Consider the following 24,101-nt stretch of genomic DNA (forward strand, 5'->3'; position numbering starts at 1 on the left):
TTTTTTAATTTTATTTTTATTTTTAAAAACTTACATCCAAATTAGTTAGCACATAGTGCAACAATGATTTCAGGAGTAGATTCCTTAGTGCCCCTTACCCATCTAGCCCATCCCCCCTCCCACAACCTCTCCAGCAACCCTCAGTTTGTTCTCCATATTTAGGAGTCTCTTCTGTTTTGCCCCCTCCCTGTTTTTATATTATTTTTGTTTCCTTTCCCTTATGTTCATGTGTTTTGTCTCTAAAAGTTCTCATATGAGTGAACTCATATGATTTTTGTCTTTCTCTGACTAATTTCGCTAAGCATCATACCCTCCGGTTCCATCCATGTAGTTGCAAATGGCAAGACTTCATTCTTTTTGATCGCCGAGTAATAATCCATTGTATATAGACACCACATCTTCTTTATCCATTCATCCATCGATGGACATTGGGGCTCTTTCCATACTTTGGCTATTGTTGATAGTGATGCTATAAACCATGGGTGTATGTGCCCCTTCGAAACAGCACACCTGTATCCCGTGGATAAATGCCTAGTAGGGCAATTGCTGGGTCGTAGGGTAGTTCTATTTTTATTTTTTTGAGGAACCTCCATACTGTTTTCCAGAGTGGCTGCACCCGTTTGCATTCCCACCAGCAGTGCAAAAGAGATCCTCTCTCTCTGCATCCTCCCCAACATCTGTTGTTGCCTGAGTTGTTAATGTTAGCCATTCTGACATGTGTGAGGTGGTATCTCATGGTGGTTTTGCTTTGTATTTCCCTGATGATGAGTGATGTTGAGCATTTTTTCATGTGTCGGTTGGCCATCTGGATGTCTTCCTTGGAGAAGTGTCTATTCATGTCTTTTGCCCATTTCTTCACTGGATTACTTGTTTTTTGGGTGTTGAGTTTGATAAGTTCTTTGTAGATTTTGGATACTAACCCTTTATCTGATATGTCATTTCCAAATATCTTCTCCCGTTCTGTCAATTGCCTTTCAGTTTTGCTGACTGTTTCCTTCACTGTGCAGAAGCTTTTTATTTTCATGAGGTCCCAGTAGTTCATGGCAATCCAGACTTTTAATGTGAACCTTATTGTTAAAGCTTCAGTAAGGTGCAAATGACATGCAGTTTCCATCATTAAATTATGCAGTTTGATGTTTTGACATTCATGTAATCCATGAAGCCATCGATCATGACCATAAACCTTCCCACACCCCCATATTTATTTGTGTTCCCTGATAATCCATCCTCGAGGCAGCCATTGACTTGTCATTATCATAGATGAGTTTGCATTTTCTAGAATTTGTATGATTGAAGTCTTAAAGTCTTTAGTCCATTTCCTTGGGTGCCCTCACGTGGCACTTATTTTGGAATTCATCAGTGGTGCCTGTACGAGCAGTTCATTTTTATATCGCTGAGAAGAGTGTCCTGTCGATACGACGCTATTTACTTATTTATTCCTGTTAGTGGATATTTGTTTCCAGGTTCAGCTGCTGCAAGTAAAAATGCTGCAGAAATTGGATACAGTTCTTCATACTGACAGGGTCCTCTCTGTTGTGTTAATCCTGGAGTCAGAGTGCGGGTGAATGTAGGGCCTCTAAGGGACCCCAGATTGTCATCTAAAATGATTCTTCCTCTTGTATTCCCACTAGCAGTGGATGAGAGTTCCATTTCTCTGGTATCTCTGCTAGGAGTGGGTACGGTTAGTCTTTTTAAATGTGAACCCAGTTGGTACACGTGTAGCAGTATCTCACCGTGGTATAGGTGGGTTTCCCTCATGTTGCATGATGTTGAGCAAAGCTCTTGGACTCAAAATACAAAATACGGGTGGAGGCTGGGCATGGAGTCAAGAAGCCTCATTTACACTGTAGCAAATTCGAATAGACAAAAGGCCGAGCACTTTATCAAGTGAACAATAAAAGCTAACAAATGGTCAGTGGTACATATAGGTTAGAAGCCTTGCAGATTTACCTAATACTTGCCTAAGGCTAAATTTTCCATCCTCATTGGAACCAATCTGCATTAAATAAGGAGCACAACTGACAAACCCCAGCACTTAAAATGATATATCATACGTTCAAGTATTTTGATTGTGTGTAATAAAGTTTTTGGAGTCATACAAGAGCATTTCCATCTTAGAAACACATTCTGAAGGGATTAGGTGAGTAACGACATCACGTCTAGGATCAAATTTAAACTCCTAAGTGGATGGGGGTAGATGAGTGAAGAATGACCATAAAATGATAGCCTTCTCCGTTTGGGGAATATACTTGGAAATGCCATTATAATGGGTAGAATATGTCATGTTATGAGTAATATCATATGGTGAGGAGGATAAACTCAAAAGGACAGAAGGAAGCGTTTAATACCGTAAGCATGAAAAGGACAAAACATACGTTCTAGATATGAGCAGTTGAGGACAGTTATGCCTGAATTAAATTGTTTAAAAGATATTTAAAACGTAAAACTTTGTCTTTTTAAGTAGCCACTATTAATGTGTGTGTTATTCCATTTTATTTGATGTAGTAGACAAATCCTACAAAGATTGAGATAGCCCTTTGTAGCTTTAAAGTAGAAACAATTAGTATTACCACAGAAAGGGGGAATGCAAAAAAGCCTTACAAAACACAAGGCCCACTTCCTTCCTTTGGAGATAATTAAATTAGGGCCCAAGAAGCGGAAGTGACTTGCAGGATGGGAAGTAAAATCCAGGGCTACTAACTCTCACTTCAATGTTTTGTTTCATGTTACTTGTTTTTGTTTTTGTTTTTAATTTAAAAACTTTAGGGGCACCTGGGTGGCTCAGTCAGTTAACTGTCTGACTCTTGATTTCAGCTCCAGTCATGACCTCACTGTCGTGAGACTGAGGCTTACGTCCGGCTCCGTGCTCGGGGTGGAGCCTGCTTAAGATTCTCTCCCTCTGTCCCTCTCCCCTGCTCACGTGCTCTTTCTCTTAAAATAAGTAAATGCAAACGCATACCTGTATTTTTGCTGGTGCCTGGCTGGCTCAGTTGGAAGAGCACGTGACTAGATTTCAGGTTCCTGTATTTGAGCCTCACACTGAGTTTAGAGATTACTTAAAAACATGACTAACTTCAAAAAAAGTTTTAATTTATTTAGAGCGCTTCTAGGTTTATAGGAAAATTAGGAGGAGGGTAGGCATCTCCCGCGTATCCCCTGCCCCCACACATGCAGTGCCTTTCCTCCTCCATTATCAAGGTCCCCCACCAGAGTGATACATTTGTTATCTTTGATTATCATTATCACCCAGAGTCCATGGTGCATATGAGGGTTCACTCTTGGTGTGTACATTAGAGTCCGAACAACTCATAATATATAACACAGTATCACGTAGAATATTTTCACTGCGCTAAAAATTCTCTGCTTCCATCTATCCATCCCTCTCTTGCTCACGCATTGCCCAGGAACCACTGATCCTTTTTTCTCTCAATAATTTTGCCCTTTTCAGAATGCCTTATAGCTGGAATCCTACAGTATGAATCCTCTTTAATTATTTTTAATGTTTTTTCAAATTTATTTTTGAGAGAGAGAGAGAGAGAGAGAGAGAGCACATGCGTGAACAGGGGAGGGGCAGAGAGAGAGAGACAGTGAGACACCGAATCTGAAGCAGGCTCCAGGCTCCGAGCTGTCAGCACAGAGCCTCACAGTGGGGCTTGAACCCACGAACTGTGAGATCATGACCTGAGCTGAAATCAGACTCTCAATCAACTCAGCCACCCAGGCGCCCCCCAGTATGAAGCCTCTTCAGATGTCTGTTTTCACTTACGCACTTAATATGCTCTTTAAGATCCCTCCATGTCTTTTCATGGCATGATAGTTCATTGCTTTTCAGAACTAGATAATATCCTTGTCTGCACATATCAATGTGATCCATTCACCCACTAAGGAGACATCTTGGTTGCTTCCAAGTTTTAGCAATTTTGAATAAGATGCTAGGAACCATTACTGGCAGATATTTGAGTGGCCCTGTTTTCTTTCTTTTTTTTTTTAAATTTTCTTTAATGTTTATTTATTTTTGAGACAGAGAGAGACAGAGCATGAACGGGGGAGGGGCAGAGAGGGAGGGAGACACAGAATCCGAAGCAACTCCAGGCTCTGAGCTGTCAGCACAGAGCCCCAGGCGGGGCCCGAACTCACAGACTGCGAGATCATGACCTGAGCCGAAGTCGGAAGCTCAACCGACTGAGCCACCCAGGTGCCCCGAGTGGTCCTGTTCTCAACTCCACTGGGTAAATACGAAGGAGCACAGTTGCCAGGTTGTATGGTAAGAGTAACTTTAGTTCTGAAAGAAACCGCCCAAGTGTCTTGCAAAGTGGCTGTGCTGTTGTCACCAGCAAGGAATGAGAGTTCACGCTGTCCCCCATCCTCACCGGCATGTGCTGTCTTCAGCATTCCCGTTCCTCACTCTAACAGGTGTGTGGTGGCATCCCGGTGAGGATTTTTGCATCTGTCTTCATGAGAGACTGGGTCTATAGTTTTCTTCGTTGTCACGGCTTTGTTTGGTTTGGGTACTGGGGCAATGCTAGCCTCTTAGGAGTTGGGGCTTATTCCCTCTGCCTCTCCCTCTGAAGAGATTGTAGAGAATTGGTACAATTTCTTCTTTAAATACTGAGGAGAGAGCATCAGTGAAGCCATTTTAGGGTGCTACGTTCTGTTTTGGAAAGCATTCCAAAAAGAGACTGGTTCAGTTTCAAGACTGAAGCCAATTTGGATTCAATTGAAATTCTTGATTCAGTTTCTTCTGTCCTGTATCTCTTTGTTCTATTATTCCTTGAACTGGTAATTGACAGCTTCTGTGGTTGTCCTACAGCTGTGTCATCTGTTTCTCTTCCAAGCTTTTCTGTTTGTTTTTTCCCAGTTTTAGAGGTTATTCTGGGATATCTTCAGGTCAGATTCTTTGCTTAGCTACGTGTAGTCTACTGATAAGCCCACCAGAGCATTCTTCATTTCGGTTACACTTTTGATCTCCAGTATTTGTTTTCTGGGGTGGGGGTGGGAGGGTTGTTTGTTTGGAATTTCCATCTCAGTTTACATAACCCGTCTGTTCTTGCATGCTGTCTAATTTATCCAGTACAGCCCTTAGCATCTTAATCACAATTGTTTTAAATTCCTAACCTCCTGGGGAGCCTGGGTGGCTCAGTCGGTTAAGTGTCCAACTTCGGCTCAGGTCATGATCTCGCGGTTTGTGAGTTTGGGTCCCTCGTCGGGTTCTGTGCTGACAGCTCAGAGCCTGGAGCCTGCTTCGGATTCTGTGTGTCCCTCTCTCTCTGCCCCTCTCCTGCTCATGCTCTGTTTCAACAACAACAACAACAACAACATTATTCCTAGTCTCCCACTTCCACATCCCTGTCTAGTGTGAGCCTGGTTCGAAGGCTTGCTTGGTCTCTGCAGACTTTTTACATTCATCACACCTTGTGATATTGTCTTGAGGTCTATGTGTGAAGTACTCCATGAACAGGACTGGTGTAGACAGGAGCGGCATTAGTGTGGGGAGAAGGGGACTGTTACGTCGTCTGTGATTAGGGGTCTGTTTGGTTTTGTCTTGTTTTATGCCTGGAACAGTGTTATGATTTGTTTGGCACAGAAATTTCCTCTTTAACCTTTGAGTTCCTTATGAGTGGATCTTCACAGTTTCTGAGATTAAGAGGTTTTGTTTGTAGGTTAAAGATTTATTTTATTATTTAAACAAAAATTTTAATGTTTATTTATTTTGAGAAACAGAGAGACACAGCATGAGCATGGAACGAGCAGAGAGAGCGTAGAAGCAGTCTCCAGGCTCTGAGCTGTCAGCCCAGAGCCTGACGTGGGGCTCGAACTCACAAGCCATGAGATACTGACCTGAGCCGAAGTCAGAGGCTTAACAACTGAGCCACCCAAGTGCCCCAAAGATTTATTTTCTTTTATGGAATGAATTTACTGACATAAAATAGAGGTCTCAAGTCTTATAGTGAGTTTGTGCTTCTGCACTGTGCCTTGTCAGTGTCCCCCCACACCTTGGTTGGGACAGGGTGGATCGAGTGGCCTGGAGGTAGGTATATTTCCCTACCCTCTGTTCACCTAGGCTGTGGTAAATCCTGAGCAACTTAGGCTCTGCTCAAATAGTGTGCATATTGGTTTGGTATGATTTAGAGCCATTTGTTGATGACGAAAATGAATCTGCCTTTAGAAGTAATGTGTTTTGACAAAAGAATGAGGTTACTTGCATCAAGACGTCATCAACTCATCTGTTCTCACCAATAATACTCAGTAGCCCAGGTGCTGAGGGTTCCTGCCAGGACTTTGCAATAAAAACATAGGAAGGAGCAAATATGGCTAAGGGCCATTTAGACCAAAACTCCTGAGAGTTGGTGAAGACCATCCCAGAGTGCTGGGTTGGGCAAGGCTAACTGCTCATCTGAATAGCTCTCCAAAGACCTTAGGGCATTAGCTCCTGCCATAGTAAAGGCCACTCTTTTACAGCAGTGGGGAAGACCACAGTGGCCCTGGAAGGAGATCCACTAGCCCATCAACACTGGCATCATCGTTCCCTAGCAACATGTTCTAGGAACAGGGGACTTCCCTTTGCGCTGGCGGCTGGACATCAGCTATGGGTTTGCCGTCTCTCCATAGTACTAACTCAGAACAAGTTTTGCCTCCACTACATGTGGACGTTACTCCTTTCATCTCCTTCTGCCTGCTACAATAGTGTGATTAATTGACTATTGATTTGGATATGTTATTTTCTTCCTTGGCTTATTAAGAGATTACCTCGTATGTCACTAGCTTGTGAAATTCCCACCGTGAACCTCTGTTAAATAAAGACAAATTCAGTCTCAGAGCATTAATTTGCCTCAAATCAAAACAAACAGTTTTTTCTGCAAGCAGACTTTGCAGAGAACCATGCCTTGGCATATTTGAAAATGGTTTCTTTGGGGGAATCTGGCTGGCTTCGTCAGTAGAGCACGTGGCTCTTGATCTCAGGCTCATGAGCTCAAGCCCCACCTGGGACACAGGGCTTACTTAAAAAAGCAAACAAACAAACAAACAAACAAACAGGTAACATTCAAAGAAAAAGAAGAAGAAAATGGTTTCTTTTCCTTTCTGCTGTTGGAGCACAGGATCTTCTCCTGTCGCAGATCACAGAACATCACGGGATACTCACTGCGAGAATCAGGTAGAACTCTACAAGTGTGTGGGAGCTCTCCACAGGGCTGGGTTCCCCAGGAAGTTTTCTCTCTCAGGCTCGTTTCCACTGAGACTCCAGCAATTGGGCAAGTACATTTCAGTCTCCCTACCCCTGCACGGGCTCCCACTGATTCCACATGTGCATTTCTGCTTCAGTATATTGTGATCTCTGTATCTGCTGGTCTCAACCGGGGCACAGCAGTTTTCCCTGTGACCACAGTTATTTTTGGAATCGGAGAAGAGTTTGTTGGTTTGTTCAGCTTTTTCCTTGTTAGAATGGAGAGGCGACTTCCAGTTTCTTACACGCTAGGCCAAATCCACAAGTACCCTGTTACCCTTTTGATTTCTTCCTTCTGAAAAGATAAAATTACCGACACAATGGTACTGCTATGGGTTTGAATCCTTGTGTTCCCCCAAATTTCATATGCTGAAATCCTACATCATAGAAAGGTGATGGTCTTAGGGGGTGAGGCTTTGGGGAGGTGCTTAAGTCATGAGGGTGGAGCCCTCCTGAATGGGATCAGTGCTCTATGGGAGGCTGCAGAGAGACCCATGGCCCCTTCCACCATGTTGAGGACGCAGAGAACGTCAGCACCCCAAGGAGAGCCCTGGCCCCACCATGCTGGCACCGTGGTCTCCAACATCCAGTCTCCAAGACTGTGAGAATTAATTATGTTGTGTATAAGCTACCCCGTCTGTGAAAATTTCTTACAGCAGTCTGAACAGACCAAGCCACATTTTATCATTTCTTCTGGCGATATGCAACCATACACCAAACAGGAAAACACTGTGTAATGAAGCAAAATGAAGCTTCCCCAGTCTTCCACCATTACTTATCATTTCATAGCCATTTTTGTATGATCTGTCCTCACACATACCGGTACGTTACTTAGACATTACACTTAATGCAGAAGAACTCATGGAGGATATATTTTCAACAGGTTCATAGTCCCAATAGCCATCAGACAACACATTTTTTAAATCTGGCAAATATGTTCTTGGGGCGCCTGGGTGGGTCAGTCAGTTAAGCGTCTGACTTTGGCTCAGGTCATGATCTCACAGTTCATGAGTTCAAGCCCCACATCGAGCTCTGTGCTGACAGGTCAGAGCCAGAGCCTGCTTCGGATTCTGTGTGTGTGTGTGTCTCTCTCCCTGCCCCTCTCCCGCTCACACTCTGTCTCTCTCTCTGTCTCTCTCAAAAATAAAACATTTTTAAAAATCTGACATATTCCTCATGCTCAATTTCCTCAATTGCGTCACAAATGTTGTTTCTTAAGCCATATTTATTGCAGCTAGGACCCAGAACGTATGCTGATGCCCTACAGTTGCTCTCTCAAAAGTTATGTTAACCCACAGGTCCCACTTGCCTTCTTATTAATCGTTGAAGTTGCCGAGGGGTTTGTTCATTAGAGTTTGCCATCTCCTGGGTGCAGCCTAGTGAGTCTCTGACGCTGTCCAACCGGTCACACTGGCCCATAATCCTGCACACTAGATAGTGGTGACACAGGTGATGAGGCTTTTCTCCTGCAGGCATGTGTGATGGTGACTGGTGGGGACATACAACAATCTTCCCCGCCTACAGATCCACTCCGCACTCGTATTTGGTATGTGTATTCATCAACACTGCCAAGGAATTAATTCTGTCTCTATCTAGCTGAAGATTTTACCAGATCCCACAGGACTGCGCCTTTCAGATGCCAGTCTCAAATCCAGGTTGTCACCTGTGCTTCACAGTGACTGGCTGTAAATGAGCAGATCCCCTGACCCCTCCTCTTGCTGGATTGTCTTGCCAGGGTGGCTCACAGAACTCAGGGAAATATGTTTAGAGGCAGATGAAGTACATAGGGGGACCCAGAACGTATCCCGATGTCCTATAGTCGCTCTAGGGGGACTCATAGGGGAGGTACAGTAGGGTCCCCAGTGCAGGAGCTTTTGTCCTCATGGAACTGAGGTGTGCCCCCCTCCAGGCATGTTTACAGACCTGGAGGCTCCTCACGTCTCCTTTTCAAGAGTTTTTACAGACCTCTATATCTAAAAGGATATATAGATCTTTTTTATCCTCCAGCACACTCTCCTGGAGATTGGTGGGTGGGGCTCCAAGTTCTAACCCTCTAATTCTCGTTTCTGATGACCATTCCCCATCCTGACTGTATTTAGGGCCCCCACCCCAACACAAGTCTTTAGCATAAATTAAGGGGTGCTAAAAAATGGGCTCCTTATGACAACACACAAGATATTACTATCACTCGGGAGATAACAAGTGTTGTAGGAGCTCTGTGGCAGGAACAGTGCACAATGGAGAAAGACCAAATAAATTTCTTCATATACCACATTACTGAGTAATGTGTTTAATACTTTAAACTGGAATGTGATGTGCACCAGGAGTAATCAGGTACGAAATTTGCAAAGACTTGCAGAAAAAATCTCAATGTCATACGGAGAAGCAGACAGAACCCATTACATACATGTTTTCAACGTAAATAGAACTCGTCTTCACGTAAGGGCACTTGACAGCATCATTTGTTACATATAGTTTGTCCTAACTTTACCTTTGTAGTTGGGGTAAACATGTGTGTTTGTTTCTTGACTTCACCAGAGGAAAAACAAACTTGTTTGTATGACAGGAAGTTCTTTTTGAAATTAAATAAGTCAGGAATGCAGGTATGAGGGAGCCCAGGTGGTAAAAGGCCTGTGTGGTCCTCAAAGGGATGGGTTGTTGGGATGATGTAGTTCTGACAAGTTCTCTAAGCTAGATGCTATGAGAAAAGGGAAGGGGAGAGTGTCTCCACATTTTCAACAGGGAGAATTATGCCTCTTCTATCTAATCTGTATTTGAGACACCTGAAATCACAAGAATATAGATGACATTCTAGCAACTGATGGATCTACCTAAAAAAGATACCGTACCTAAATAATCATTCAGGGAGGCAACATAAGAGTCTAAATTGTACTAGGATATTTGTTCATAATAAGTATAGAAAGGTTATTCGTTAACCAATATTTTATTTCCTTTCTGTCCTGTATATAAACAGTTTTGAAAGGTCCCCTTTGAACTCTGACATTAGGTACTTTATGATAAGCTTAAAACTTCCTCCCTGGCATATCCTTCTCAACCCTGTCCCTCAGTATCCTATTTGTAGACCTCCTTTCTTTACTTTTTCTTCCATCGGCAGAATTCTAAGCTGGCTAAAATTCCTCAGTGTTCCTGGAGTTTATAGATTTTTGTGCAGGAGATACACTTCTGGAAAATAGACATTCAACCTGGCTTTGTTAAAGTCTGTGGCACTGTCAGGGCCCCTGGGTGGCTCAGTTGGTTGAGCCTCTGACTTCGGCTCAGGTCATGATCTCACAGTTCATAAGTTCGAGCCTGACACTGGGCTCGCTGCTGTCAGCACCAAAGGTGTCAGTGTGGAGCCAGCTTCAGATCCTCTGTTCCCCCCGCCCCCCTGCAAAATAAACGAACATTAGGAGAAAGGGGAACCCTATTGAAGTGTTGGTTGGAATGAAAACTAGTGCAGCCACTCTGAAAACTGTGGATGTTCCTCAAAAAATAAAACCAGAACCACCCTACGACCCAGAAACTGCGCTACTAGGGATTTATCCAAAGGATATAAAAATGCTGATTTGAAGGGGCACATACACTATATCCTTTATAGCAGCAGTATCAACAACAGCCAAAGTATGGAAAGAGCCCAACTGTCCATCAACCGATGACAGTTTTGTCTACTCTGTGACAAAAAAGAAAGAAATCTTGCCATTTGCAACGTGGGTGGAAGTGGAGGGTATTATGCGAAGTGAAATAAGTCAATCAGAGAAAGACAAATATATGACTTCACTCATGTAGAATTTGAGAAACTTAACAGATGAACATAAGGGAAGGGAAGGAAAAATAAAAACAGAGGGAGGCAAACCATAAAACTCTTAAATACAGAGAAGAAACTGAGGGGTGATGGGGTGGGTGGACTGGATTAAATGGGTAATGAGCATTAAGAAGGGCACTTGCTGGGATGAGCACTGGGTGTTATATGTAAGTGTTGAGTCACTGGTTTCTACTCCTGAAGCCAAAACTACACTGTATGTTAACTAACTTGAGAATAAAAAATAAATAGGGGTGCCTGGGAAGTGGCCGACATCAGCTCAGGTCATGATCTCGCAGTTCACGTGTTCAAGCCCTGTGCTAACAGCTCAGAGCCTGGAGCCCACTTCGGATTCTGTGTCTCCCTCTCTCTCTGCCCCTCCCCTGCTTGTGCTGTGTCTCTCTTACTCTCAAAAATAAATAAAACATTTAAAAATAATAATAATAAAAAAACATTAAAAGAAATCTGTGGCATTGTCAATGACTTCTCAAATCCCATGTGGGAAAACTTTGTAAATCATTCATTCTTGTGCTCTACACGCATACTACAGAATCAATCTCTCCATCTTTGATTGAACCAAGAGATGCAAAAACATGGTTGGAATAAATGTAAAGACCTGATCTGAAAAGGATATAAAAATATGGAAAATTTAAGGCTTAAGAAGAAATGAAGACTATAATACATTTCAAAAGTCTGCTTACTGATACTATAGGATATAAAAGAAATGATTTGTCTTAACATAGCGTAACAGAAAGGGAAGTATTAATTTTGTCATGCTTTACAAGGGATGAGCTCTTTACCCTGACAAACAGAATCATGCTTATAGTTGTTTTACCAAAAACCAACCAACCAACAAACAAACAAAACCCCAAAATTGTTAAACTGTGATTCTGAACCATGGCCTTGACTTCTAGGTCTAGACAAGCATGATCCCTTCTCACCTACTTTCTCTTTGGAATATTCTTCCCATCACTCTATACTTAGTAAGTCACTGCACAGTATTCATTCCAGACATAAAAATATATTCTCAAGGAATGTTTCCTTGAGCTTTGAGACCTGGTCTTCCACTGGGTGTACTTTATCATATTCACCCAGTCGACCTTCCAGCAGTTATATTAATTTACATTTTGTAATAATTTGTATAGATGTATGCTTACAGACTCTGTACTAGATAAACTATTTTTTAAAATTATGCCAAAGCTACGATGTATTTGGGATAGATTTTTCAATTTTTTAACGTTTATTTATTTTTGAGAGACAGAGAGTGACAGAGAACGAGCAGGGGAGGGGCAGAGAGAGAGGGAGACACAGAATCTAAAGCATGCTCGAGGCTCTGAGCTGTCAGCACAGAGCCTGACACGGGGCTTGACCCCATGAACTGTGAGATCATGACCTGAGCTGAAGTCAGAGGCTTAGCCGACTGAGTCACCCAGGTGTCCTTACAACATGCACTTTTTTAATGTAGTGACATTCTGTATTTTGTGACTGGGATTCCAGTAGGAACTGGCATAACTTCAGTGAATGTATTCATTGGTGAAGCTGAGTTAGCAGGAAATCCAAAAGGCTGTATTATAACACTGGCAATAGTTTAACCCATCAAGATGAACGGCCCACTTTCTTTGATGGTCATGAAAATTATGAAAAGACAATGGCTACGCTTCAAATTAAGGCCAAAAGGGTTGGACTATAGTTAAAAGAGCTGGTAAGATTAGTGTGTCCCTGATGGTCCCTCGCAGCAATATCTGACCCTTATATTCTAAAGGAATACAGAAACTCACAATAATCTTTTATGTCTCCAAACACAAAGTGTGTTGTCTTCAGAGAAAAATTAATAAACATATTCTGTATTTTTGTTCCATGTGATGAATTAAAAGATCCTCTTCCATTGCTCTATTTCTCAATGTTAGTTCAGATAAGGCTTTTTGCATGATTTCAATCTTTTATTTTTTTTTACCTGTATAGAAGTACAACTGGCAAATAAAATTATATTTAAAGTGATGATCTGATACATGTACACACTGACAAGGGAAGACAGGCTTTTGATTTGCAGATTTCAACTTCCTATTAGAAAAGTTCAAAATTTTTAAAAACAGAGACATGTGAATTTGTAAACTGCTGAAGAAATAACTTTGAAACAATGTTTTGACAGATGGAAGTTAGAGAAGTCTAATTGTGTTAAGCATCAAGAAGTATAGTTTATGTACATGTCTGTACTGTACAGATCTGGATTATTCAAGGGCAACTCATGATTTTTAATTATAGAAGTAATATTAAGCTATATAAAAATATTAACACCGTGACTAATTTTTCAGCAAACAAAATAAAAGAGGTTAAGTGAATAGACTTAAAAAAACACATGTAATAAAAGCCATAATATCCTAACTGCGTTCAAACTGCCTTCAATAACTAACTCAATTAATAAAATTCAGCATTAACATATATATTCAAAAATATGTTTTGTGTATTCAAGTTATCAGTCATGAGAGTCCTTAGATTTGGGAAATTCTTAAGAGGTTATGCACTGACTTGTTAGGATTACAAGTAAAATAACCCACTAGTATGTATGGGGATAAATAGAAGAACGACCATGAAAATGATAAATAATGATGGAGGATTGTGACAGGTTTAATGGGACTTAACAGTCTTATCCATGGACATATTGTAAACAGCCATTTACAATGGGATGTAAGTACGTATGAAAATATCAAAATGTACATTTAAAATATGCGCAGTTTAAGTTAATCATACTTAAACTCTTTTTGCAAAACATGTGTTTAAAACTTGCCACTTACTAGTCATTCTTATTGTTTTATTACCTATGTTCCTGAAGAGATTAGTGGGTACTGTATCAGTACTTTGGGAACGGAATATACTGAGAGGTTACTAGGAATATCTTACCAACTCCATGTTCAGTGACACCACTTTGGCGATTTGCATTTACCATGAGGGGAGTGTCTATGCCAGGGATTGCCAAAGACTAAAACCTAGGCTTGATTTAATGTGTCACTGAGTTAAGAAAGCAGAGATGTATTAATGCAGATTAAACGTATAAATCTAGTGCATGTGGCTTTTCAATTATGAGGACAAAAAGTTGAGGGAGAAAAATCTGGTATTCAAAAACAATTGTTCCATGTAATAAATACACAAGTACATAAAAAGAAAATAGGTTAAGAGGTTACAAGCACACATTTTACCAAAGAAGATAAACAGATGATAAGAAGATAAACTGATGATAAAAAGAATGCATGACAAATGTTCAACATCATGAAATACTTTGGGAAATGGAATTAAAACCAACGTGGCTTATGGTTACACACTTATCTCAAGGGCTAAAATTTAAAAAGATAGACCACATCTAGTGTCAAGGTTCCCAGAGAACTAGAATTCTCATGTACTACTGGCGGGAAGGCAAAAGAGAGTAACCATTATAGAACACGGTTTCACATTTCTTAAAACACGAAGCGTTCACCTACATGGTAACAGTTTTAGTTACTATAACAAGAGTTATAACAAGAGAAATAAAACATATATCCACATAAAGAACTGAATGTAAATATTCATAGCAGCGTTTTTTGTAAACACCCCACGCCCAGAAATAACCTATCTGTCCAGAACAGATAAATGGATAAAGTCATTATTCATAGAACAGAACGCTACTCAGCAATAAAAATAAGCATCATTGTTGAATTTCAATAAGTATGCAGAATGAAGGAAACTAGTACAAAAAATATGCATATACTTAATAATGCCTATTTAAATTATAGAAAATACAAACTAACCTAATGTAAAGGAAAGAGAATTGATGGTTGCCTGGAAGGCTGGATAAGGCAGGGAGAGACACTATATGAGCACAAAGTAAATATATCATGACAAATATGTGCATTTTCATGAGTAATATGGTTTCATTACTTTATACATATGTCAGAGTTTACCAAACTGATAACATTAGATAAGTGTATTTTTTTGAGTGTCAACTATACAGATTATACCTTAACAGAGCTTTAAGAAGTGGTCCAAAATACAAGCCCAGATATCCTTTTTTAGGAAATTAGGTTGGCAACCCTATATGGACTCCACCATCTGTACCCTCATGCCCGGGGAGGGGCAGCCTTCCCTCAGTGGTAGCAAATATTGGCAGCATGAAGACTGCTCCCACCTGAATCTACAAGAATGATGGCTGGGTCACGAAAGACACATCCTTGGACAGTAGGCTCAGCCTTCTCTCTATCCTTGTTTTCCTGACTCTAGAGCAATGACCTGTTGAACAGCCCAGAGAGGCTATGAGAATCCACAAAACCTTTAGAATATTTAGTTCATCAATGACCTTGGCTACAAGAAATAGTTATGGAGGTCCTGAGAATTTCTGTACACATCAATCATATAAGTCACAGTTCTAGAATGTTTAGAAATGAACTTTTAGGTAAGGCACATTCCATCTAATTTACTGCAGTCTCCTTTATGCCCTATGAATCCATGTTTTTGTTCCAATTACAGTTCCACCTGTATTTCTAGTCTTACAGCAAATGACACTGAAATTTTGTACATCGTGGCACATGGCTCCTTTGCAGGACCTGGGGAAGAAGTCCCCTGAATATTGGTGGGAATTATGTGATATATACAGCAAATAAGAGAATATAATTTATGTTGTTCAAAGAAGCACAGGGAGGTTGTTACCACAAAGGTCTCCTCTTTCGGGTGACCCCTGACCTCCCCCCAAATCTCGGCACCAAGTTGCTAAGCACCACAAAGTCCTGCAGTCTTTCTTTCAAAGCACTGGGCACCAATGCAAACTAGACCAATACTGGACAACTGCTATTTTCCACCATCATACCGTCCTTCCTGAAACACAGGAAGTATGGGACCCCCACAAAATCTGCTGGTCTCTACCTGCTGATAGATCACAATTCTGCTTTCAAATCACCTCACACAGTGAATACAACCACCAAAATCAAAGGTGCAGAAACAAAGACCTTGACCAAAAGAACATAAACCAACCCAATGTGTAGCAAGCAGTTCCCATGCTGGTGAATTAGAACCGGGAAGAATTCATCACAAGCATAATGTGAGAACAGCGTTCCTGAAAAGAAATAGGTCCTTCCTAGCAAGGTGAGGATGGGTCCTCTGGACCAAAACTGGGTCAGGTCTGCTCCTTAAAGTCAGAGAGAAAGGAATGAGGCTCTCCCTAAGCGCTCAGGCTATTCACAGTTTCCTCAGGCAAATGGGAAAACAGAAGAGGCTAGCTTCTCTGCGTACTCTGGGTGATGACTGACCTACATTGTGCAGATGGGCCAGGTAGTAGAGGTGAATGCCCTCGGCCACAGAAGCTGGCGGTGACATAAATACGGCAGTAGCGCTGGACAGGTGAAACCGTACAATGCATCCTCCTAAAGTCTTGCATGTACCTCAGACTTAGGAGGAATCTCACAAAGTTTATGTTGAGATAAAAGATGTTTAAATTCAGGAAAATGTCTCTCACACACAGTCTCCTTTAGTGTTGTACACTGAATGAAGAAATAAAACATAACCAGCACAATTAAGGGTTTTCTCCAGTATGCACTCTCCGGTGTCTAAGGAGGTTAGATTTGCGGCTAAATGATTTCCCACATTCATTGCATTCATAAGGCCTTTCTCCAGTGTGAACTCTCTGATGTTGAATGAGGTCAGATTTGTGGGTAAAGGGTTTCCTACATTCATTGCACTCATAAGGCCTTTCACCAGTGTGACCTCTCTGGTGTTGAATGAGGCTAGAGCTTTGGCTAAAGGTTTTCCCACATTCGATACACACATAAGGCTTCTCTCCAGTGTGAACTCTCTGGTGCTGAATAAGGCTTGCACTTTGGCTAAAGGATTTCCCACATTCCCCACACTCATATGGCTTTTCTCCAGAATGAACTCTCCGGTGTTGAATAAGACCAGAGCGTTGCCTAAAAGATTTCTCACATTCATTGCACTCGTAAGGTCTTGTGCCAGTATGAATCCTCTGATGTTGAATGAGGTCAGATTTGCGGGTAAAGGATTTTCCACATTCACTGCACTCATAAGGTCTTTCTCCAGTGTGAACTCTCTGATGTTGAATAAGGATAAATTTGCGGCTAAAGTATTTCCCACAAACACTGCACCCATAAGGCCTTTCTCCAGTATGAACACTCCGGTGGCGAATGAGGTTAGAAAACTGTCTAAAGGACTTCCCACATTCACTGCACTCATAAGGTCTTTCTCCACTGTGAATTCTCTGATGTTGAACGAGTTCAGATTTGCAGCTAAAAGATTTCCCACAGTCACTACACTCATAAGGCATTTCTCTAGTGTGAACTCTCCCATGCCGAATGAGGTTAAAGATTTGTCTAAAGGATTTCCCGCATTTGCTGCAATTATATGGCTTTTCTCCAGTGTGAACTCTCTGGTGTCGGAAAAGGCTAGAGCTTTGTCTAAAGGATTTCCCACATTCGCTGCATTTATAAGGCCTTTCTCTAGTGTGAACTCTATGGTGCTCGATGAAGTTGGATTTGTAACTAAACGATTTCCCACATTCACCACACCCATAATGTATTCCTCTAGTGTGTAGTCTCTGGTGGTGAATGAGTTTGGATTTGTGGATAAAGACTTTTCCACATTCACTGCATTCATAAGTCCTTTCTCCAGTGTGAATTCTCCAGTGTTTTCTGAGACTGAAGCTATGGGTAATTAGTTGTCCACATTCTCTGCATCCATAAGGCTTTGTACCACTGTGAATTCTCCAGTCTTTAATGAGGTCAGAAGTCTGGCTAAAGCATTTCCCACATTCACCACACTCATATGGCCTTTGTCCACTGTCAATCTGTTGGTGCCGCACCAATCTGTAGTTGCAGCTGAAGGTTTTCCCACATCTGCCACACTCATACAGCCCTTCTCCAGAGCAGACACTCTGATGCTGATCCAGTGCATGGTTGTGGCGGACAGCCTTTTCACATTCACAACAGCTGTAGTGACTTTTTCCACTGTGAAAGGCCTGCCCACTCTGGTTGCCCCTGTGTGGCTCCTCACTGTTGGGAGTGGTCTGGTGCTGCAGAAGTCCCGAGGTGGCTGGGAAGTCCTCGCCAACCTTCCTACAGGTGAAAGGCTGTCCTGACACAAAGATGTTGCAGCTCTTCAAACACGAGGCTCTGTCCACATCCCTTTTCCAGGGCTTCTCCCCACTGCCATGCCTGTGTTGCTGGTGAAGGTCTGCATGGAAAGAGAAACATCTCACACACGTGCCACCCAAGCATGGCTTCTGGCAAGGACATCTTGCTTGGGGCTCAGCATGGTGCAAGATATCCTTCGAGGCTGGGATACACATCTCACAGGGGTGGATCTTCTGGGTGGATGGACCTGCCTGAGAAGCCCTGAACTGGGACTCTCCTACAGACACAGTCTGCTCAGAAGGGGCCCCTTCATCTTCCGTCCCATGCCGACAACCTGAAAGCACAGAGGTGCTGACGAGATGCTGACTTGGTGAGAGGAGAGAGCTCCATTACCAAGGTGTACCAGACACAAGTTGGGTCCATGAAATTGCTGTGAGAACAAGGGAGCTGGAGGCAGGCTGAGGTAGGGGCGGCTTGACAGTACTGGGCCTCTGAAGAAACCTGAACAGAAGAAACCTCAACAGACAAAGCACAGAAGCATAGGGTGCACCACATGGAGGAGAAATTCCTGCCTCCTCACTCCTCCTTCAGTAGGACCTTGTCTGCTGGGGACGTGGGCATGCTGTGTGGGAAGGCTGGTTGTGTCCTGTCCCCCCCAAAATTCAACTGGAACTAAGCAGCTGGTTCAAGGACTATGTAAGGATATGTGCACACCTCATGACACCATGTGCAGGTCAATGTTGGAGAATATTGTAGAGGGAGCAGTGCAGAGGAACTGGTGGCCCATGGAGGCCACAAAGGTGGAAGGAGCCAGGAGCCAGAAGTCTCAGATGAAATGACAAGTCAGCAAAGTGTTAAGTATGTAGAAGAAAAGGTAGAAACAATATGTGGCTAGTGGTACTTGCACCAAAATACCATTGAACACATGGCAAGTTCCTGGTATGATCTGAACACAGCCCTGAGGTCATGCCCACCCCCGGTTGCCATACACCGGGGCCAGGCCTCTTGTGAGACCATCTTGCCATGTCCACCCTGTGAAACAAGCAGTGTTTTTCCTGCACTCTCCACTGTGTAACTCCTTAGAACCTGAATGATGCAAGTCTTAATGAAAGACGCACGGTGAGTGGCCACCACTGGCCCCGGGCAACTTGTCATGCAGTAATATTCAGGAGAAAAATACTACAAAATACAGCTCAAGGAGGGTCTTAGCCCATGGTTCATGTTACGGCCATGACCTGGCACAGGCAGTCACACAGAACTCTTAGCTAGAGAAAGGGGGCAAAACTGGAGGCCATGGATCGGAAACAGTCACCTGCCAGGGACAGGACAAGCAAGGTGGGATCCATTAAGTTGACTGCAAGACTCCAGACTCCCAGACCCTCCTCTGCACTTTCTGAGGCAACAGGTGTGAGGGATGATTAGGGAGTCCATTGCTCTGGTCACTATACACAGCTCAGCGCTGGCACCCACCACACACATTAACAAGAAAGTGTGGAAATCAGATCCCGTGATCCAGCTGTGGGAAAGACTGAGCTAACTCGGGGGGTGGGGGGGGAGGGGGAGGCACGACATCACCTCAGAACACCAGGAGCAATGTAACAGTCTTACCCAGAGATGCTACAAGTGCAAAGGTCTCCAGCATCACGTCGCAGTACAGGAGTCTCTGAGTCTCGTCAAGGAGCCCCCATTCCTCCTGGGAGAAGTCAATGGCCACATCCTCAAAGTTCACATCCTGTCATAATGTGGACAGTTCACTCAATAATCAACATCTCTCCTAGGAGTCCAAGTTCGTCATGGCCCCCGCCCTCCACATCCATCCTTGGCTCACTCTACTCCACGCCTCAGAGGAAATATCAGGCCTCTCCTCACGCTCCCACTGATACTATGTCTTCTCACGACAACAGGCAGATGGGCAGAGAGAGGATATCTGAACTGTGGACCTGGCATGGTAGCCATCTTGCCTCTTGTCAAAGTAGTTGGTGTCAAATGAACACAGGTTAGGGAGAGAAGTTGGCTATACAAGGAGGGTGTGAATGCTGTGACTCTGGTCTTATCAGGCAATACCGCTGAAGTCCTCTGGATCATCCCTCCAAGACAGAAAAATTGTGGCATTATCCTTCATCCTTACGACCTCAATTCCAGGCCCTGGGGTCATGCGTCCACACTCCCTCTCCATGTGCACGTCACTCTTGGCACACCTCTCACAACGGCACTCCCACAACTCCTACCCATTACTATAGTCATCTCCTTGGCCTCTACTTGTCACTCAGCATATGTGGCCCAGTTTCAAACAGGATCAAATACTACTGCAGACTCTGATGCAGTAGTATTTGCAGTAGTACTACAATCAAATCAAATCAAATACTACTGCAGACTCTGATGGTCCCCACTGACAGACACAGCCTTGAGTCCTACTGCAAAGACCTCCCTCCCTGTTCCTTGCTCCAACCCCATTACCTAAAAATGAAAGCAGATTTCAAATACCCATGGCTCTCCCCCACTTGTCCTGCATGCGCTTTATGTCCCCTCTCCAGTCACATGTTTCTTCTCTCTGTCTAACCTGCGTTCAAGACTCAGCTGCCCAGTGAGTCTCATAAATGACCACTTGTGCTCCTAAGCAAATACACCAGCTTCACCTGAACACCTAAGCCCCCACCAGACACAACGAAATCCTGGTGAGTCTGCAGACGTGAATAAGCACCAGCCCCCATCTCAATGTCACCTTGTTTGAATTACTCCTATGCCTCCACGTCTGTCTCATGTCCACTTTTCCCCTGGAGTCCCTGGCCACATCCCAAACCATGCAGTCTCCCCTGCCCTCTCTATGATCGCTTCTCTCCCCGATCTGTGTTGTGGCACCCACATCCCACAACCAGTGAGCCAGGCAGGAAACCTGGTCCTCAGGCCTACCCTCTTCTTCCTGGGCCACTATTACCACTGTCATCCTGACCAGGAATCCCCATATTTTCTTTTAATGATTTTTAAATTTATTTTTGAGAGAGAGACAGAGACAGAGCGCTGTGGGGGGAGGGGCAGAGAGAGAGGGAGACACAGAATGAGAAGCAGGCTCCAGACTCTGAGCCATCAGCACAGAGCCTGACGCGGGGCTGGAACTCGTGAACCGTGAGATCATGACCTGAGCCTAAGTCAGGTGCTTAACCGACTGAGTCACCCAGGTGCCCCAGGATTCCTCCTATTAAGTAACCTACAGCTCCTCCCTGGTCCGCACTCTCCACCACCTTTTGGAGAAGCCTACATCCTGACCTGTCCTGAAACATCTCGTACCCTTAACAGACCGAAAAGAAATCTTCTGATGTCCCCAATGAAACTTACTCTTACTAGCTTCCCCATCTCAGCTGATGGAGCTTCCATTCTCCCAGCTGCCAAAGCCAAAACTTCGTCACCTCTGAGCCCTCCCTCTCTGTCCGTACCTCAAAATTAGAAAACCCAGGCAGCCACACCTCAAACACTGACACAGAATCCAGCCACTTCTCCCACCTCCACAGCCACCACCCTGCTCTGGCTACCATCACACCGGCCCAGACTACTGCAGTAGCCTCCTCCCTTACCTTCCCAGCACCACCATCACAACTGCACTCCTCTCCATGCTGCAGCCGCAGGGAGATCACCTGCCTTCACTGCTCCAACCCCTCCCACAGCACCGGACACCTGGGTGTCCAGACCTGACTCCTCCCAGCTCCCATGAGAAACAAAGGTTACCCGCAGGTTCCCGAACTCTCCAAGCCTTTGCACGTCCTAGTACCTATGCCTGGGACCCCTTCCATATCTCACTGCACTGGCTGCCAAAAATAGGAACCACTCTGTAACTCTGGGCCTGGAGTTAGGACCCAGCGTGCGCTTGATGTCTCCTCCAAGTTCCCAGACCCGGCGACTGGAGCACTGGCAGAAGAGTCACAGCACACCATTATCCCAAAGCACGTGCGGGGGTGGGGTCTAGGGACGCCCTAGAATAAGCTCCACAACCCAGCACCCCTAAGCCAGGATCCACGGGCTCAGGTGGCCAAGTACCTTAGCCCAGCGCAGGATCCGGAGACAAGACGAGCGCGCTACTTCTGGGCTCCTGCTCTCAGTGCACTGTCGCCACTTAGGCGATCTTTACAGAACTCAACTTTCCTGCTCCTATCATCACCCCTCTTCCCGTCTGTCCCTCCTGTGAGCAGCTGCAGGAAACCTGTTAGAACCCGATCTCGGACACCGTCCCTCTATTGTCCCCAACTCTTCGTGGCTCCCAGCGTCCCGAGAAAGAAGGTACAACTCCTAAGGCCTTCGCCTCACACTCTGTTGCCTGTAGACACAAAACAGAGCCTGGGCTTCCCCAGTGCTCCCGGCCCCGCCGCACCTCTAAGTCTCTGCATCCGAGCGACCCCTCCCCTTCGGCCCGCTCCCGCACCCCGTCACGCCGGCGCTCAGACACGGGGTCCCCGCCCGCGAGAGCCTCCCGGCCCGGACAGCGGGACCTGGGCCGCTGGGACGCGACCAGGCGCCCCGCGCTCGGGCCTGGAAGGTCTGGGTGGGGGAGGGCGGAGAGGGCCCGGGGGTCGCGCGTTTACCTCAGCCGGGTCCCTACGCGCGGCCGCCGCCATCGGACTCTGTAGGCGGAGCGCAGCTGTGGGGCGCGGAGATCTCGATCCCAGGCCGTTGCGGGTCACCCCGAGGCCGCCGCCTCCGAGGCTCAGAGCCGCGTCTCTGCAGCCGGGAGAACGTCTACCTTGCCTTACGGGGCGCCGACCCAGTTCTCCGGAGCCTCTGAGTGAACAGACTCGAAGGAAGCCAAAATGACCGCCAAGAGGCAGACGCCGGAAGTCCCGCCCTAATCTGATGCGTCGCACGGAAATGCACCTGTTCTGGGCTTTCATTGGGTCAACTCCGCAACTCTTATGCGCATTGCCGTTTGGGTAATGGAGTTTCCTCAGCTAGAGCGTCTAGTTCTTGACCTCCGCCAGTAAAGTTTTCCCGATACCACGAGTGTCTCAGAAATAAGAGGACTTTAGCCTTCAGGGAACGGAAGCTGCTTATTCCTTTAAATTTTTGTTTTGTTTTGTTGTTTGTTTCTTTTGAGAGAGAGCAGAAGAGGGGCAGAGAGCGGGAAAGAGAGAATCCCAAGGAGGCTCTGCACTGTGAGGGCAGAGCCTGAGAAGAGGTTTCAACCCACCAACCCTGAGATCCTGACCTGATCTCAACCTTTCAATTATTCTCAAATGCTACAGATTTAAATATACACAGTCTCTTTCAGACTCAAAATGCATCCACTCTTAGCAACAATGTAATAAACATTTTCTTGCTATTCAAACGCATGTAGTCAGAAGGATTAGTCGATTTTGTAACTATGTATCTATAGTCAGGGCCATGACTTAGAAAGAAACAGTGATGTTTAGGCCGCCCTGGAAGTAAGGGACAAGGAGTTATTTCTGCAACTGGTTCCTACAGAGAACATCTTTCCTGCCTGCATTTTCAGTGATTGTGTCCAAATCACAAAGCAACAGTGTTTATCCATTTAGTATTTCTTCATTTCTTAAGATATAGTCAAATCCTTTACTACTCTGACATCTATCTCAAAGGGAGTGTAACTTATTAAATTCTGTTTTGTTATGTGACAGTTGTTATAGCATTCTCAGAGTGCGTATGCAAAGGAAGGATCTGATTAAAAAAAAAAAAAAAAAAAGAGGTAAGCTGAACCCAATCTTGGCATCATGATTCTTTTCAATCAGTTTTGTCTTGGTGGACTGTAGTCTTTCTCATTGTAGTTTTAAATTATAATTTCATAATGACTAGAGTTGCATAACTTTTCTAGGCTTAATGACCATTGATATATGTTCTTTAATGAATATTTTGTTCAAATATGTTGCCTATTTTATTTTTTGTCTTTTTTTCTAATTGATTTCTATGATTTCTTTTGTGTATAGTCCTTCAGGTTAGATATTCACAAACTTTTTCTACCATTCTGTGTTGCATTTTT

The 24,101-nt window shown here is 44.1% G+C and overlaps 1 protein-coding gene across 2 annotated transcripts in view; it reads right to left on the bottom strand.

Annotated features, from left to right (window-relative positions):
* Nucleotides 1–22,914, bottom strand: part of LOC122209191 (zinc finger protein 551-like) — a 28,072-nt gene extending 5,158 nt beyond the window's left edge. The window contains exons 1-3 of one of the 2 annotated variants that reach the window (XM_042920949.1): nt 22,696–22,914; nt 19,733–19,856; nt 12,454–18,224 (exon numbers count right to left, since the gene is read on the bottom strand). In XM_042920949.1, the coding sequence (XP_042776883.1) occupies nt 16,555–18,224; nt 19,733–19,856; nt 22,696–22,728 (1,827 nt within the window). In that variant the 5' untranslated portion in view covers nt 22,729–22,914 and the 3' untranslated portion in view covers nt 12,454–16,554. Of the gene's footprint in view, nt 1–12,453; nt 18,225–19,732; nt 19,857–22,695 lie in introns of those variants that run through there. The other variant, XM_042920950.1, reaches the window with a different exon arrangement.
* Nucleotides 22,915–24,101: the final 1,187 nt, after the last annotated feature.

This window comes from Panthera leo, chromosome E2 (assembly GCF_018350215.1).
Source record: "Panthera leo isolate Ple1 chromosome E2, P.leo_Ple1_pat1.1, whole genome shotgun sequence".
NCBI lineage: Eukaryota > Metazoa > Chordata > Mammalia > Carnivora > Felidae > Panthera > Panthera leo.